General features: G+C 41.1%; 1 protein-coding gene across 4 annotated transcripts in view; it reads right to left on the bottom strand.

Annotated features, from left to right (window-relative positions):
• Positions 1 to 12872, bottom strand: part of FUCA2 (alpha-L-fucosidase 2) — a 54918-nt gene extending 42046 nt beyond the window's left edge. For 2 of the 4 annotated variants that reach the window (XR_004352491.1, XR_004352490.1), the window contains exons 1-5: positions 11898 to 12871; positions 6691 to 6878; positions 3351 to 3690; positions 1803 to 2013; positions 1368 to 1558 (exon numbers count right to left, since the gene is read on the bottom strand). Coding sequence is in view for 2 of the 4 variants with exons in the window: in XM_032650927.1 (XP_032506818.1) it covers positions 1368 to 1558; positions 1803 to 2013; positions 3351 to 3690; positions 6691 to 6878; positions 11898 to 12298 (1331 nt within the window). In the remaining 2 variants the exon portion in view is untranslated. Of the gene's footprint in view, positions 1 to 1367; positions 1559 to 1802; positions 2014 to 3350; positions 3691 to 6690; positions 6879 to 11897 lie in introns of all 4 variants that reach the window. The other 2 variants (XM_032650927.1, XM_032650928.1) reach the window with 2 other exon arrangements.
• Between the last annotated feature and the right edge of the window lie 2850 nt (positions 12873 to 15722).

Genomic DNA, 15722 nt, shown 5'->3' with positions numbered 1-15722 from the left:
TTATTGGAAATACAAGGTCTAAGGTACGACTAACAGAAGGGGAAAGGATCCCTAGAAGGGAGGAGGTACCGGAACTGAGGGGCCAGCAGATTAGAAGAGCTGTGAATATTGACATTAAAATCACTAAGAATTATGTGAAGAGTAGTTCTGGGGACAGTAACAGTGAGCCAGGGCTAAAATGTCAAAGGATTTCAAGGATAGCCCTGGGAGTCTAGATAGTTATCTAAAGATGCAGCAAGGAGGGGAAGCACACACGATGAACCTGCGGGGGGAGAGCTCCTCTGGTGAGGCAGGGATAGCAGGCCACTGGGCTCGGTGCAGTGGAGCCAGGTTACGGCTTTATAGGTTTTGCTAATAAGTAGTTTGGCTTTTATCTTTACTTATTGAAAGAAAATGTAATGGAATAATGGTTAACCATTGTCAAATCACAGATCAGACACCCTCATAGTCAAATACAAACAGAAGCAAATTCTAAAACCCAATTTAAACTAGCCTCTGTAAAATGAAAGATTGGGTCTGAGTTCTTATTGTGGCTTCTCCCAGACCCGGCATTCTAAAATTCTATAGTCAATTGCTTCTGTGTAGACTGCCTTACTTGATTTTCTTCAATGAACTGACAATTTGTTTTAAGTCATAAGTTCAAGGAAGATTATTTAGTCTAATCTTTTGATATATACTTGATCAGGCTGTACTCGCTTTGGTGGCAACACAAGGTGAATTTTTAGAGCTTCACTAATACTACTCTTATTTATATATGTTAAGACCGCACATCAGAAACCACCGTATTTGCAGAGTCTGACTCATTGGCCCATAGAACTTTCCAAAGCTCAGAACCTGTGGCAAGGCTTTTATAGGAGCTACTAGTTAAAAGAAAAGTTAGCCAGTTAAGATAATTTTAAAGAAACTTCAGGTTTAGATTTATTAGAATAGGAACAAGGTACAAGATTTTTAATCAATTTAAATAATGCTGTTATTTTTGCAGATTTTAAATATTTTTTCTGCCCTTCCGCACCTCCTGCTAATTTGATGTGATGTAACACCTGCAAAAGTTAGAATTTACCTGACTAAACCTGAAGTCTCTTTTGGATTAACCACTCAGCATTTTTTTTTTCATTTTTCTGAATGGCCTACAATTTTTGTAAGAGCTGAATATTTTTCCCTGAAATCTGTCCACTGTTTGGAGGAATCTAGAGATGATTTCAGCTCAATTTGATAAATAATGTGTTTTAAAATATGCTAATTTCTTGTAGAGTAAGTAAAGAAAGTGTTTTGTGTAGGTGGGCATTCATCCCATTTCCTTTTTTATTTTACTTTTCTCTTTACCTCTGAGAAATGTTAAATGCCTTCCTCTATCTAATAGTACTTACCATACATCTGGGGTGACAGTGTCATTCTGGGATCTCCAAGCATGGGTGTCATAGATGGCTTCTCCATTGACTTTTAGCCAGGTCCCCATTTGCCTTAATCGCTCCTCAAAAATTGCAGAAATGGTGCCATCTTTTGTGGGCCCAATATTCATCAAAAGATTTCCTCCACATGAAACTGTTTCTACAAGTTGCTAAAAAATTAAGAATAAATATAGTTCTTAGAGAAAGAAAACAATTCCATCCTGAATGTGTTAACATGTGGTATTTATGGACTTAGACATATATATATAGTCACTATCTAGGAGAACACACATAGAAAAAAGAGTAATGTCCTGTGTTATAGACCATTGAGCTATACAATTTAGAAAAAATAATTCTCATACACCTACACTATTACAAGTGTTACCATAATGGTCACCAGACATTTTACTGTACCTTCACCAATTCTTCAATTGTAAGATAGTCAGAGATTCCACCATTCCTCCTATAGCCCCAGGAAAACTGGTCTATTGTCATGCAGTTTTCCCATTTATGTGGCAAAAGATGTCCTGGGTTATAACGATCACTGCAAGTATAGTAGCCGCCGTGCTTACAGATGCTACCAGCTCCCCAACGGTCATTGGTGACCACTGTGTCCCGAACTGGGCTGAAATGAAAAGGATGATTTTTTTTTTAAAACAAAAAGTAAAAAGTTTTTACACAAAAGCAGTGTCACTGAAAAGAGTTCTGACTGAAATTCACTCCTGGAAAATAACCATAGTGGAATATAATACAAAGCTCATGATTTTGAAGTCAAAGAGACCTGGGGAGATTGTAGTCCTGGCCTGTCACTTTCTAAGTTTGCTGTCCCACAGCAAGTTACCTAACTCTTCTGAATAATCAATTTCCTCATCTATTATTAGAACAGAACTAATTTATGTAAAACACATAGCCCAGTGCCCAGCACACATAGCACTTATAAGAGTATTTTACTATTATTTGAAGGTTCTCCTCCCTGCCCCCATATTGTGAATGGTAGCTAAAATTGAATTTACAGTCAAGACATTCTTCTCATCTATTACTGAATAATCTCCTACATATATTCTAGGCTTTCTTTCTCTTGCAACTGTGCCTAATATTGAAAAACCTCAGGAAAGTTGACTGTTATCATGGAATTCACTGTAGCATGAAATATCCCCGCTACATTATTCATCGTAGCAGTTGGTACCTCCTGCACTTCTCCACTTAGAGGGGATCGTTTGGTTCACAAATTGAAGTGGAGGGTTCCCCATATTTCCTTTTGGAAGGAGTACCTAGAGAAACTGCAGTTACATATCAAGAGCTCTCCAGAGTATTTGTATGTGTGCCCTTTGTGGGCCCAGAGAACACAAGCAGGACACTCCCTGACCTCCTAGCATGATACCAAGTACTTTCTAGTTACAAATATAACTTTGCTCCATATAGTGTAAGCCTTATAAAGGAGCTCAGTCAGAACTTCCTGTTCTAATGGGGTAGCTTGGAACATGCCAGAAAGCAAGAGGAGAGAACAGGAAGAGGTGAAATGCTGACGATGAGGGAAAAGAGGAGACAGACAAGGGTAACATTGTCTGAGCAGCAAAGATTATCAAATGTATGAGGATGAAAAGAAGCAATTAGAGGAATTGAAAAGCACATCATCAGAAACAGTGATGAATAAATAGAGTTGTCCCAGAATAGAAGATGAAAATGAGGACCCACAAAATTAATGTCTTCAAAGTTCTTGATCCTGTGATGTTTAGTCTGATTTCAAAATCAGACTATTGAGTTGTATTTGACTCCTGATTTGTAACTCTTGATTATTCTGAGTAAATATTGATATATCTAATGAGCATTATTTATAATGATTTCCTCCCCCATGCCACAAATGAGCCTGAAAGGACATATTTCAAGAAGCAAGGGAATTAAAATTTTATACATGTATTAGGAATGTTTAAGGTCACAACAGCAATCTAATAACACACACACCTCTCATTGTACAACCATGCTAGGAAGACTGTGCTGTTCCAGTAGGTATCTGGGGCCCCTCCATCACCGTCTGACCACAGGACCTCAGGCTGATACTGGTTCACTAACTCGTAGAGCTCGGGCAGCATCTTAGACAGTGGATATTGTTGTTTCTGGAATGAGCTGGATTCATCCTCAAGGAAGAGCGGATGAAACCATTCAAAAAGGGAATAGTACAGTCCAAAGCGCAGGTCAGTCCTGGTCCTAACGGCTACTGCAAGTTCCTTGACAATGTCCCTCTTCGGCCCCTCATCTACAGCATTCCAGTTCCACGAACGCTCTGAGCCCCACAAGGTGAAGCCTGAAACATTATATTAAAAAGCTTGTAAGCATATCAATTGTTTTAGTAAATTTCCACATATACAAACACCAAAACAAATTACATAGGGGGAATTCCCTGGCGGTCCAGTGGTTAGGACTCTGAGCTTTCACTGCCAAGGGCATGGGTTCGATCCCTGGTTGGGGAACTAAGATACCACGAGCTGCGCAGTGCAGCCAAAAAAAACAAAAAGAAAGCTTTCAAATCACATAGGCAGTACACGTAATATATAAATCACTGTTTCTACAAACAACTGCTTTATGGCAATTTTTTTCCATAGTATACATTTTGCTTTCATACGAGAAACAAATGAGAACTTAAACAAAGTAGAACCAAGATTTTTAAAAGCAACTCTCAGGGTTCCCCATAAAGTCTGTATAGTCTGATCTATCTCCTGTATTCTCCCTCTTAGACTATAAGCTCCTTGAGGGACAGCATCATGTCTGCAGTGTTCCCTGCTATATCCTCAGCCAATGGCTAGCACAGGGTCTAGCACAAAATCAGCAATCAACATTAGCGATCACAGCTAAGACAGGAACATCTTCCATATGCACCATGCTAAACAATGACTATTACTGCTTACGGTGAAGTTCCTGAGATGCACTCCTGCAAGATTCTTATTTGTCTTCTAAACCAAAAATTAAAGTATATTCCCTGGTTTTAGGATTATTTATTTTATTATAGTATGATTCTTAGAACACTGGTGTCCATGTATAGTAGTAAGTCTCCTTTACCCTCATTATTCATTTTATCAAGGTGGGGTGGGGTACTAGTCCCCAGTAGTTCTGTACTTTGCAATGTACCCACCATTTGTAATCTCATCCTACTCTAAAATCATAAGCTTGGATGTCGTGCTTTAAATTACCTAAAAGTGAATTACCTACCAACTAAATAGGTAAGAAGAATGTCTGCCTTTACATAAGCACTTTGAAATAATTCATATTTTAAAAGGAATTTGCATTTAGATTGCTGGTTGTTCTATATAAAAACCATAGAAGCCCTATATAAACTGAAATACTTAAGAAATAACTTAAAAAGCCTCAAAATGTTTAGTTGGCACCTAGGAACATAAATACATTGTTGCTGTCCCACTAAAATCTGAAAGAATCTTTGAGAACAGACATAAGTAAGGTGCTTTGGTGCAACACTACTCTTGTAAATTAGGACAAGACTAAGATGGACACACTCTGGATTCATTTTGAAGAAACTTTTAAAAGAGCTCACACTGGTTCTAAAGATGTTTGTGGTAAACTTCAAAGCATTGCTGATGATACTTAAAGTCTTATTCAAAATGTTTCAACTTGACAGACCCTAATGTCAGGCGGTGCTAAAACCACATGGGTATTCGGTTCAGTAGCACCACCAGAAGCTCACACAGTGGTCTTCCCGCCTAGCCAGGCTCAGCAGGGTCTCTCCCATAAGCATGAAAACTTCCAACAATATGAGTCCTAGAGAGTTAATAAGTGTGGGCTACATCATCTGTCCTCACAATGTGATTAAGATTGTTTTGTTTTGTTTTTAAATAAGCTCACTATGTAATACCTTGTGCCATACAGCTTGGAGAAGTTCCTAGGCATCAGGAAATCAACATGTTCACAAGCAAATACGCTTTATAGATATCCATCTCAGCCTGAGAAACCTCTATAGGAGAAAATCATTAAGCCACTAGAATGTGGCCAATGGGAAAAATATTCTAAGATAATTCCTTATTTGGGGTTTTGGTTCTTCCCTTCTAATCCCCTACCCACCCCTGGGCAAATAATGAGGCAAAATTTTTTATTCCAAGGCAAAGATGGTTATGCAAACAAATTGTCTAATTATTAACATGCTGTTGGAACAATAATAATTTGCTGATGCTTCCTTGATCTTATAAGATACTGGAATGGTAATGGGTGGAATCTATCCTATTAGTGGAAGATCACTATGATGGTAATTTTATGTGTCAACGTGATTGGGCCACTGGGTGCCCAGATATTTGGTTAAACATTCGGGATATGTTCCTGGGTGTTTCTAGATGAAATTAACATTTGAATAGGTAGATTGAGTAAAGCAGATTGCCCTCCCCCAGTGGGTGGGCCTCATCTAATCCACTGAAGGCCTGCCTAAACAGAATAAGAGGCTGATTAAGAAAGAATTCTTTTCTCTGCATGTCGTTGAGCTGAGACATCAGTCTTCTCCTGCCTTTGCACTCATACTTGGACAGGAACCTAAATCATCCACTCTCCTGGTTCTCAGGCCTTTGAACTCAGACTGGAACAATACAACTGGCTCTCTTGGGTCTAGACTTCTCAGCCTCCATAGTTGCATGAGTCAATTTCTTATGATAAACCTCTTTCTATATATTATACTGCTTATTAGTTCTATTTCTCTGAAGAACCCTAATACAACCACTGTGTTTCCTTTACATACTCCTCCACCATCTCTGACATTTCTGGGCACCACTACAGCTCCATAATCCTGTTCCTTCCAGGTGACCTGCGTCATTTTCATCACTAGCAAACTGTCCTCAATTGGGCCATATAAGAGTTGGCCAAAAGCACAACCTTGTGTGTCGGTCATGATGCAAAACTACAGCAAAATAATCCCCTGGGTGCCTTCCCAGAATGCATTACAAAGGTGGAAAGAAAGGAAGAATGCAATTCCAAGTGTAAACTTTGACCTGCAACCCACTTCCCATTTCAAATAGCTTCAAATCAAATCTTGGATTACTTGGAAATTGTTAAATATGCATATAACAAAATGTGATCAGTTTCCATTTTTTCTCTGTCATGTGGAGGGTATGATCTTTCTGCATACATAATGCTTCTTAACTGGGTGGAACACATGGTCTCTTAAGTTGCAAGCAAATGTCAATAGCCACTTATGATTGCTCCTAAGAGAAAACTCTGATTTCATGTGGATGACCTTGCTTTAGTTTCTTGGTCCAAAAGAACTACTTTACATTTCATAACCACTGTGAGTTTTTGCAAATGTTGTACTTACCTTCATGATGTTTGGAAGTTAAGACAACATATTTGGCACCAGAAGCCTGTAAGATATCTGCCCACTGGTTTGCATCAAAAAATTTTGCTGTAAACAGTGGTCCAAAATCTGCATATGTGAAATCAGGAGGGTAATTATTTTTCATAAAGTCCACATAACTTGGTAACTTTTCCTTTTGCCAATACCACCTAAGGGGATGAAGGAAATAGCATATAAGCAGCATTCACATAAACATCTGAGATATAGTTATCTCTTAGTATCCATAGGGGATTAGTCCCAGGAGCCTCAGCAGATACCCAGATCTGTGGGTGCTCAAGTCCCTTATATAAAATGGCATAGTATTGGGTTGGCCAAAAGTTCGTTTGTTTTCTTCTGTAAGATGGCTCTAGTACCACTTGTCTTTAACTTCATTCAAAACAAGTAGATTGTATTGTGACAGCTGTCATATCAGCGTGCATTTAAAAAAAATTTATCAAAATTGGTGAATTTTTGTGTAGACATTTTAATATTAAAGATGGAAGAAAAAAGCAACATTTTCGGTATATTATGTTTTATTATTTCAAGAAAGGTAAAAAAATGACTGAAACACAAAAAAAGATGTGTGCAGTGTATGGAGAAGGTGCTGTGACTGATTGAATGTATCAAAAGTGGTTTTCGAAGTTTCATGCTGGAGATTTCTCACTGGACGATGATCCACTCTCAGGTAGACCAGTTGAAGTTGATAGTGATCAAATCGAGACATTAATTGAGAACAATCAACATTATACCACGCGGGAGATAGCTGACATACTCAAAATATCCAAATCAAGCATTGAAAATCATTTGCACTTGGTTATGTTCATCACTTTGATGTTCGGGTACCACATAAGTTAAGCGAAAAAAGCCTTCTTGACCATATTTCCGCATGCAATTCTCTACTTAAACATTAAGAAAATGTTCCGTTTTTAAAACAAATTGTGATGGGCAATGAAAAGTGGATACTGTACAATGATGTGGAATGGAAGAGATCGTGGGGCAAGCGAATGAACCACCACTAACCACACCAAAGGCCAGTCTTCATCTGAAGAAGGTGATGCTGTATATATGGTGGGATTGGAAGGGAGTCCTCTATTATGAACTCCTTCCAGAACACCAAATGATTAATTCTAACAAGTACTGCTCCCAATTAGACCAACTGAAAGCGGCACTCTATGAAAAGCGTCTGGAATTAGTCAACAGAAAACGCATAATCTTCCATCAGGATAACGCAAGACTACACGTTTCTTTAATGACCAGGCAAAAACTGTTATGGCTTGGCTGGGAAGTTCTGATTCATCCTCCATATTCACCAGACATTGCACCTTCAGATTTCCATTTATTTCAGTCTTTACAAAATTCTCTTAATGGAAAAAATTTCGATTCCCTGGAAGACTGTAAAAGGCACCTGGAACAGTTTTTTGCTCAAAAAGATAAAAAGTTTTGGGAAGATGGAATTATGAAGTTGCCTGGAAAATGGCAAAAGGTAGTGGAACAAAACAGTGAATATGCTGTTCGATAAAGTTCTTGGTAAAAATGAAAAATGTGTCTTTTATTTTTACTTAAAAACTGAAGGAACTTTTTGGCCAACCCAGTCAGCCAATACAGTCAGCCCTCCGTATCCAGTTTTGGCATCTGTGGATTCAAGCAACTGTGGATGAAAATTTCCATCTGAGGTTGGTTGAATCCAGAGATGTGAAATCCTCGAATATAGAGGGCCAAGTGTATATTTATTGAAGAAAATCCACATAAAAGTGGACCAAACCTGTGTCGTTCAAGGGTCACCTGTAACTGCCCCAGCTCCCTTTACTAAATCCCCCTTACTCACATATCACCAAGATTCTCTTCCTCACTTCCCCATTTAGTTTGACTTCACCTTAAAGAAAGCTTATGTAAACTTCCATAGTTTTCCATCTACCCCTCTGTGAACTCCAGCTCATCAACCTGAACATTCTAGACAACACAGCCACCCATTTGCTCTTAATTCTTCACTTTTAAATTGCAACATGTAGTATCTTTACACAGTTAGTCCTTTGTAACATAAGTGATGAAGGCTTCAAAAGAAGACACAGCACATAAAGCGTAACACAAATGTATTATATTCACTAGCAGAGAACAAGTGGGGGAGGAGATGACAGTAAAATTAAGAAGATGCTGTTATTTTAATATATTGACTCAGCCTTCAAGGATTACAGGTTATATGCATGGTTTCTGAGCAATGGGGCCTAAACTGCCTAAGCAAAGCTTCAGGAGGAAAACAACATTGAAAACATAATTTTTAGATAAACATGGCAGTAATATTATGCTCATGAAATAGATGCAGGCCCCATCCCTGACCCATCTTCTACTCTTCCTTCCACCACTCCTTTCATAAGAGTGTTTCTAAGGGATGAGTAAATCCATAATCAGCATTACATCCCCAAAGATGATCAGGAGGTTCATCCCACTGAGAAGCCTTCACTGAAGGACATAATGTGTCACAGGCACTATTCTTTACCTGCCCAAGAGTCAGATACATATTTTCCCAGTTTCCATCACACCTACCACATGGACACCTGACCCATGCTGGCCAATGGAACTTCAGGGGAAGCCAACTTGGGAGAGTCTGGGAACAGTTTCCTCTCTAATAGAGATACAACTTGCCTTCGGACAAGGTTGTATGAAGTGATGCCTGTCCACCATCATGTGACCATGACAGGACAAGTCAACAGGCTGAGGGTGACAGAAAGCTTAGGTCTTTGATTTCATCAATGAGCCAACTACCTCTAAATTTCTCATTATGTAGAGTAACAAACCCCTATTGTTAAACCTTTTATTTGGGTTTTCTATACCTTGAAGTGAAAGTATCCTAATTGATCCATGATGCATTTTTACCTTTTAAATTGAACTACAAAAGAGAAACTGGGACAGTCAGAAAGTTAAAAGATAAGAGATTTCTATTTTTTCCTAACACATCTAATTTGAACTTGCATTCTCTATTATAGTCTAGAGTCACTTCTCAAATTTCATACTAATAGAGATGAGAAGAGGCACTTACAGTAAACAGCCCATAATTTATATTTGGTTTCGAACTGCCATTAAGGACAGTCAGATATACCCATCTCTACTGTTGATGGCTCCAGGTCAAATTGGGGTGGGGAGCAGAGATTTAGAGGGGACACAAAGGGAAACTATAGATAATTAAAGAATCTTCCACAGGGTTATTGCACTTCCAGACCGTCAAAAATATACTCTGTTTTGTATGAGAATTATCTTTATTGTCCTAGGTCAAAACAAACAACTTTGTGTTCATTTGTAGAAAATAAAAAGTTAACCATTACAAAGAATAAGATGACTCAAAACTAGCTGTTTTGCACAGAGCACTAGTTTCAATTAACAAACATCAAATCCTCTCCCAGCACCAAATGTATATGTACCTAATCTTCCCAGTTGAACAAAATGGCAAATTAAAGTATAATTTATTATATCTTAAGAGGAAAAAAATCTGTTAATTGATGTACCTTGCTAATCTGAAACATTTCAAAACTAAACTCAAAATGCCTCACAGCACAAAACTTGCAAAGAAAGATTTATAACATCCTGAAGCAAATATATTTGGTAATACAAGTTATGGGAAGAAAGAGTCCCTTGGTTTTGAAGTTGATTCCAAAAGAGTATATGAATAGTACTCCATAGTTTATGCAGTTCTTTTACATCAACTGGCCTAACTGAATAAGAAGAGTTACTGGTTGCAGAAAGTCTCTTTATAGAAAGTGGTACAATGTTTATAGTGTAACGTTAATACAATATATAGTTTATACTCTGTATTGTATCTGCCAACTAGAAATTGTCACTTGCCATCTGGTTCTATAAGAATGAAGTCACTAGCCACTGAAGTCACTGACCTTCATCACACCCTGGGAGGAGTTCAGGGTGGAGATCAGGAATGAGGCACTCTGTGCTCTGGGAAAAACTGGCAGAACAGGCCTTCAGATAATTAGATATTTTCAGGAGATTTTATGAGCCCAAATTCTTGCATCTTCTCATATCTAGAAAAGCACTAAAATCATAAGGGAGACATCTGCTTCTCGTGACTAGCGGTAACCTTCTGCCAAAATGTGTGCTTGATTGCACGTATCCGCCTCCGCCAGAGTCACATATATACTGATCTCTCCCCCCAACCTCTTCAGAGCAGCTCCTCAGAGCTCTCTGAGAGGCTGTCTCCCAAGCTTCAGTCCTCATTTTGCCCCAAATAAAACTTAATTCACAACTCTCACATAGGGTATTTTTTTCAGTTGACGTATCTAACATATATTGTATATATTAACTTTGTTGTACACTATGTATATAGTATAAAGCAGGTTTAAATACTCATTGTTTATTTTCTTATTTCACTAGGAATATATTATATATGTATACTATATATATATATATATATATATATACCATTTCTATATTGAAGAACTTAAAATACCTGAGGTATTTAATCAGGAAAGTATGTGAGACACTTCCAAGTTGTAAGGGATTACATGCACATTTTTACATAGATCTCAAGGTAAAATCTACAGAGCAATTTTTTGTGCAGCACTTTCCACATAGCAGTCTATTAATAATTGGGGTTTTTTAGGGTAAACATTCTAGAACTTTTTGTTTGTTTCTTGAGCCACACGTGGTAACATTTTAACATTAAAGAGCCAGTGAATGCCCAAAGGAACAAAAGTCTCACATACCCATGAATTTATGTTTAAACCATACTTCATGGCAGAACAACTAAAAATTGACAGGTAGCAGCAGAACAGCGACGGGACAAGGTGTCTGATTCTCTAAGGACAAGGACGGCGGTTTAGGCTCACGCTTCACAATATGACCCCACACAGTCGATTACTTTCCCGCTGTCTTAGTCATTCGGTGGCTACAGAGTGATAACTACAGCTTGATAAGTGCAGCTATCAAGACGCTGAGAAGCCAGTCACATCAGTTGTCTGACAACTCTTGCAGTCACACGGAAGAAAAATTCAGTGTTCACCCAGCACGAGCCACTTACACAGTAAATTATTCATTTAACACCCGGAAATGCTAAACGCCGCTAAAACAGCGGGAGGTGAAACTGACTAGGGGGCAAAACAAACCGGCATAGGCTGGGATCTGGGTCGTGGCTGGAGGCCAGTGGGGTGCAAAGCGGGCTCAGAGGAGACGGAGGGAGGTGCGCTCACCAGAACCATTCGCTCCCGAAACTGGGCACGGAGAACACGCCCCAGTGGATGAAGATGCCGAACTTGGCCTGGTCGAACCAGGCGGGCAGCTGGCGTGCATCCAGGGACTCCCAGGTGGGATCGAAGCGCGCGGCGCCGCCAACTGGACCCGGCGGCGGCAGCAGCAGCAGCAGCAGCGAGAGTACGAGCCCAGGCAGCTTCGGGGACCTCATGGCTCCGCGCCCGCCGTCCTGCCCGCACGCCCGCGGCCTCCTGATCCCTCGTCCTTCCGGGTCCCTGGCTGAGTAAGAGCCGCCAAGGTCACCTGACCAAGCTGTCCTAGGGGAAAGGCACCCTCCTCTCTGGGATGGGAGTGGCCGCGGTCCCGGCGCCGGAACAGAACGACCACAGGAGGCCCGCATCGCTCACTTGCAAAACTAAGGACGCCAGTATTACCCCAAAGCCAGCCCTGAGGCTGCTCAGCTAAGCCTCCTAGTCAATCCGCTTGGGAGAGAAAAAACGAGTCTGGTTCAGGGACCTGTGGGAGCACCTCTCCCCTCAACCGGCAGGACCCTTCTAGAAACCGCCGGAGAAGACGCTAGAGACCAGCCTGGGTGGAACCGTGGATCTGGATCCCAAGGCGGGAACCTCAGCCGGGTCATCCAACCCCTCCCTGGCCGGTGGCACCGAAAAACCCAGATCCTTCTCAGCCTCTGCATTTTACATCCCGCTCCCACTCCCCAGAGTCCTGGGTGTGTTTAGAACTGTGGCTGTCAACCTTGAGTCTGTATCAGGTGAAATTCCAGGAGTTTGCAATGCAGGTTGGAGCCCCAGAATTTGCGTGTCTAACCAAGTTCAAGGTGATGCTGATTTTGCTGGTCTGAACATCAAACTTTGAAAACCACTGCAGTAGAAAACAAAGTGATCTAAGACAGGTGAAACCAGTGAAACGAATGTTTAAGAAATCTGCTGGTGGGACTTCCCTGATGGCGCAGTGGTTAAGAATCTGCCTGCCAACAAGCCCTAGTCTGGGAAGATCTCACATGCCGGGGAGCAACTAAGCCTGTGCGCCACAACTACTGAGCCCACATGTCACAACTACTGAGCCCACGCACCTAAAGCCCATGCTCCGCAGCGAGAAGCCACCGCAATGAAAAGCCACAATGAAGAGTAGCCCCTGCTCGCTGCAACTAGACAAAGCCCACACACAGCAACAAAGACCCAACGCAGCCATAAATAAATAAATAAATGTTCCTTTAAAAAAAAATCTGCTGGCTTGAGAAAGAAGGCAGAAACTTGGAATGATTAATCAAGGTGAAACTGCACAGTTCAGATGGGCTTCAAAACCAGCCAAAGCTCAGATCGGGACTTGAACCCACTATCTTGCGGTACGCGGGCCTCTCACTGTTGTGGCCTCTCCCGTTGCGGAGCACAGGCTCCGGACGCGCAGGCTCAGCGGCCATGGCTCACGGGCCCAGCCGCTCCGCGGCACGCGGGATCCTCCCGGACCGGGGCACGAACCCGTGTCCCCTGCATCGGCAGGCGGACTCCCAACCACTGCGCCACCAGGGAAGCCCCCACTATCTTTTAATTGAAATCGCACAGTAGGTTTCAGGACTTTCTGAAGCTCGGATTCTTTCTGTCTCTGTGCAGAAGGAATTCAGCGAGAGGCAAAGTGATAGGTAAGAAGTTGTTTTATTTAGAGAGATACACATTCCATAGACAGAATGCGGCCCATTTTAAAAGGCGAGAGTGGCCCTGGGAGAAACACACTCCACAGGCAAAGTGTGGGGCATCTCAGAAGGTGAGAGACCCTGGAATATGGGGTGGTTAGTTTTTATTGGCTGGGTAATTTCATAGGCTAATGAGTGGGAGGATTATTCCAACTATTTTGGGGGAGGGGCAGGGATTTCCAGGAACTTGGCCACCGTCCACTTTTTGGCCTTTTGTGGTGAGACTCGGAACTGTCTTGGTGCCTGTGGGTGTGTCATTTAGTATATGATAATGTATTACAATGAGTGTATAATGAGGTTCAAGGTCCACTGGAAGTCGAATCTTCCGCCATCTTGGGCCCAACTGTGTCTAACCAGTTTTTGTCATCTCCTCAAGGGCTATGTCATTTCTTTTAAAGGTTGTGCCCTGCTGCCTTCCCTCCTGTTTCAAAGGGAGGTCATCAGAAGCTCATTGTCTTCTCAAATGCTTTCAGAGTAGAGCCAGAATCCCCACCCCATCTGCTCCCATAGAAAACTGCCTCTCATTTTACCATAGGCCAGTTCAAATGTCAGTGCCTCTGTGAAGCTTTCTGTCGCCACCTTCCCTCCCAGACGTTTTACTCCCTCCTGTGTGTTCCCATTAATATCTCATTCCAATCACTAATATAGCAGTCCATGGATTATCTTGTAGCTAGGATACAGATCTCATTTCCCATTAGGCTGTGTGTGAGCATCCCAAGGACAGGAAGTGATCTGCCTTTCTGTAGTCCTGAATTTACGGCAGAGCCTGGCACGGAGCAGCATGTTTGTTGAAGTCCTCCAATGAATCAGGGTTCTAATTATTGAGTGTGTTCAAAAAACAAAATTCAGTGGAGTGAATTTGAGGATTGAATTGACTTTATTCAACCACTCATAAAAGGGCAGCATCCTATCTAGCAAGTAGAAAGGCAATCCAAGGAGTTGTACAAAATAGAAGATTTTTATGGGCAAAAAGAGGGTGGGACAAGGAAGTTCAAAGAGTGGATTATTTCAGGTAAGGTCACCTTTCCTTAAGGGAATGCAGGCGGTCTAGGGCAGATTACCTCCCTAGTGTGGACCAGGAAGTTTCAGACTGACTGATTTAAAATTCCACTCCTGCGAGAGGCTGAAACTACAGTGAGTTATGTATTAAGTCTTGGTGGGGTTTAGCACAATTGACTCCATTTGGGACTGCTTGTTTCCTTTTAACAAGTATTATTAAAGTATTAAAGAAGGAAATGACACTAAGTAGCTGTTGCCCTCATTCTCCTGTCTGTGCAAAGACATGGGAGTGGCAGCAGCCACTTGTCACCCCAGGTATAAGGACATTTACCCTCTCGATGCAGTGTCAATGGCTTCCCAGAACTACAGCTCCGCCATAAGGGCCCCCAGTCTTTCCAGGCTGTGGGTCTCCTGGAAGAGAGGGATCTGAGAATCCACTGAACATCATTACCTATCGCAGTAGCCCCAGTTAGTGATAAAGTGGGGTGACAATTTTTATGATCCAGTCTTTGATCCTAGAATGATCTAGTACCTCAGTGGCCCCTGAACCTCCAGGGCATATTTGAAAAAAAAAAAAAAATTCCCTTTAGTCACTGTGCCTTGATGTCCCTTGAAACAGACAATTGTATAATCAGCATAAAAGACATTTTTCACAGTGACAATGAGACTGTGAACTCTCAGAGGGATAGTAGACATAGCCATGGTGAGAAGGCAGTAGTGGGGCCCTGTCTTCTCATCAAGCATCCTTTGCACGTGTGAACCTCACCTTTTGAAAGTTTCCATCTTCCAAACCAATTTATTTTATCATGTAATAAGTTATTTACATTTCCATGTATTTCAGTTAAAGAGTGCTAATCAGACCTTCTGATCTGCATAAATGCCACTGGGTCATTTATCATTTCACTTGAAGGCAAAGAACATTTTTACAACCTTATCATAAAAGTACAATTTCTGTAGGATATACTGAAAACAGACGAAAGGCCTTCCTTAGTGCCCTGAGGACATATAAGAATCCTAGAATGCCAGGTGGGGAATCGTTGATAAAGAATTTGGAATGAATAAGAAATAGATTTGTCTGGAAATGAAGAGGTTTGTTCAAAATATACTTGTTAAA

This window comes from Phocoena sinus, chromosome 12 (genome assembly GCF_008692025.1).
Source record: "Phocoena sinus isolate mPhoSin1 chromosome 12, mPhoSin1.pri, whole genome shotgun sequence".
Taxonomy (NCBI): Eukaryota; Metazoa; Chordata; class Mammalia; order Artiodactyla; family Phocoenidae; genus Phocoena; species Phocoena sinus.
The sequence above is the reverse complement of the archived record's forward strand: the minus strand, read 5'-3'. Positions and strand labels throughout refer to the sequence as shown.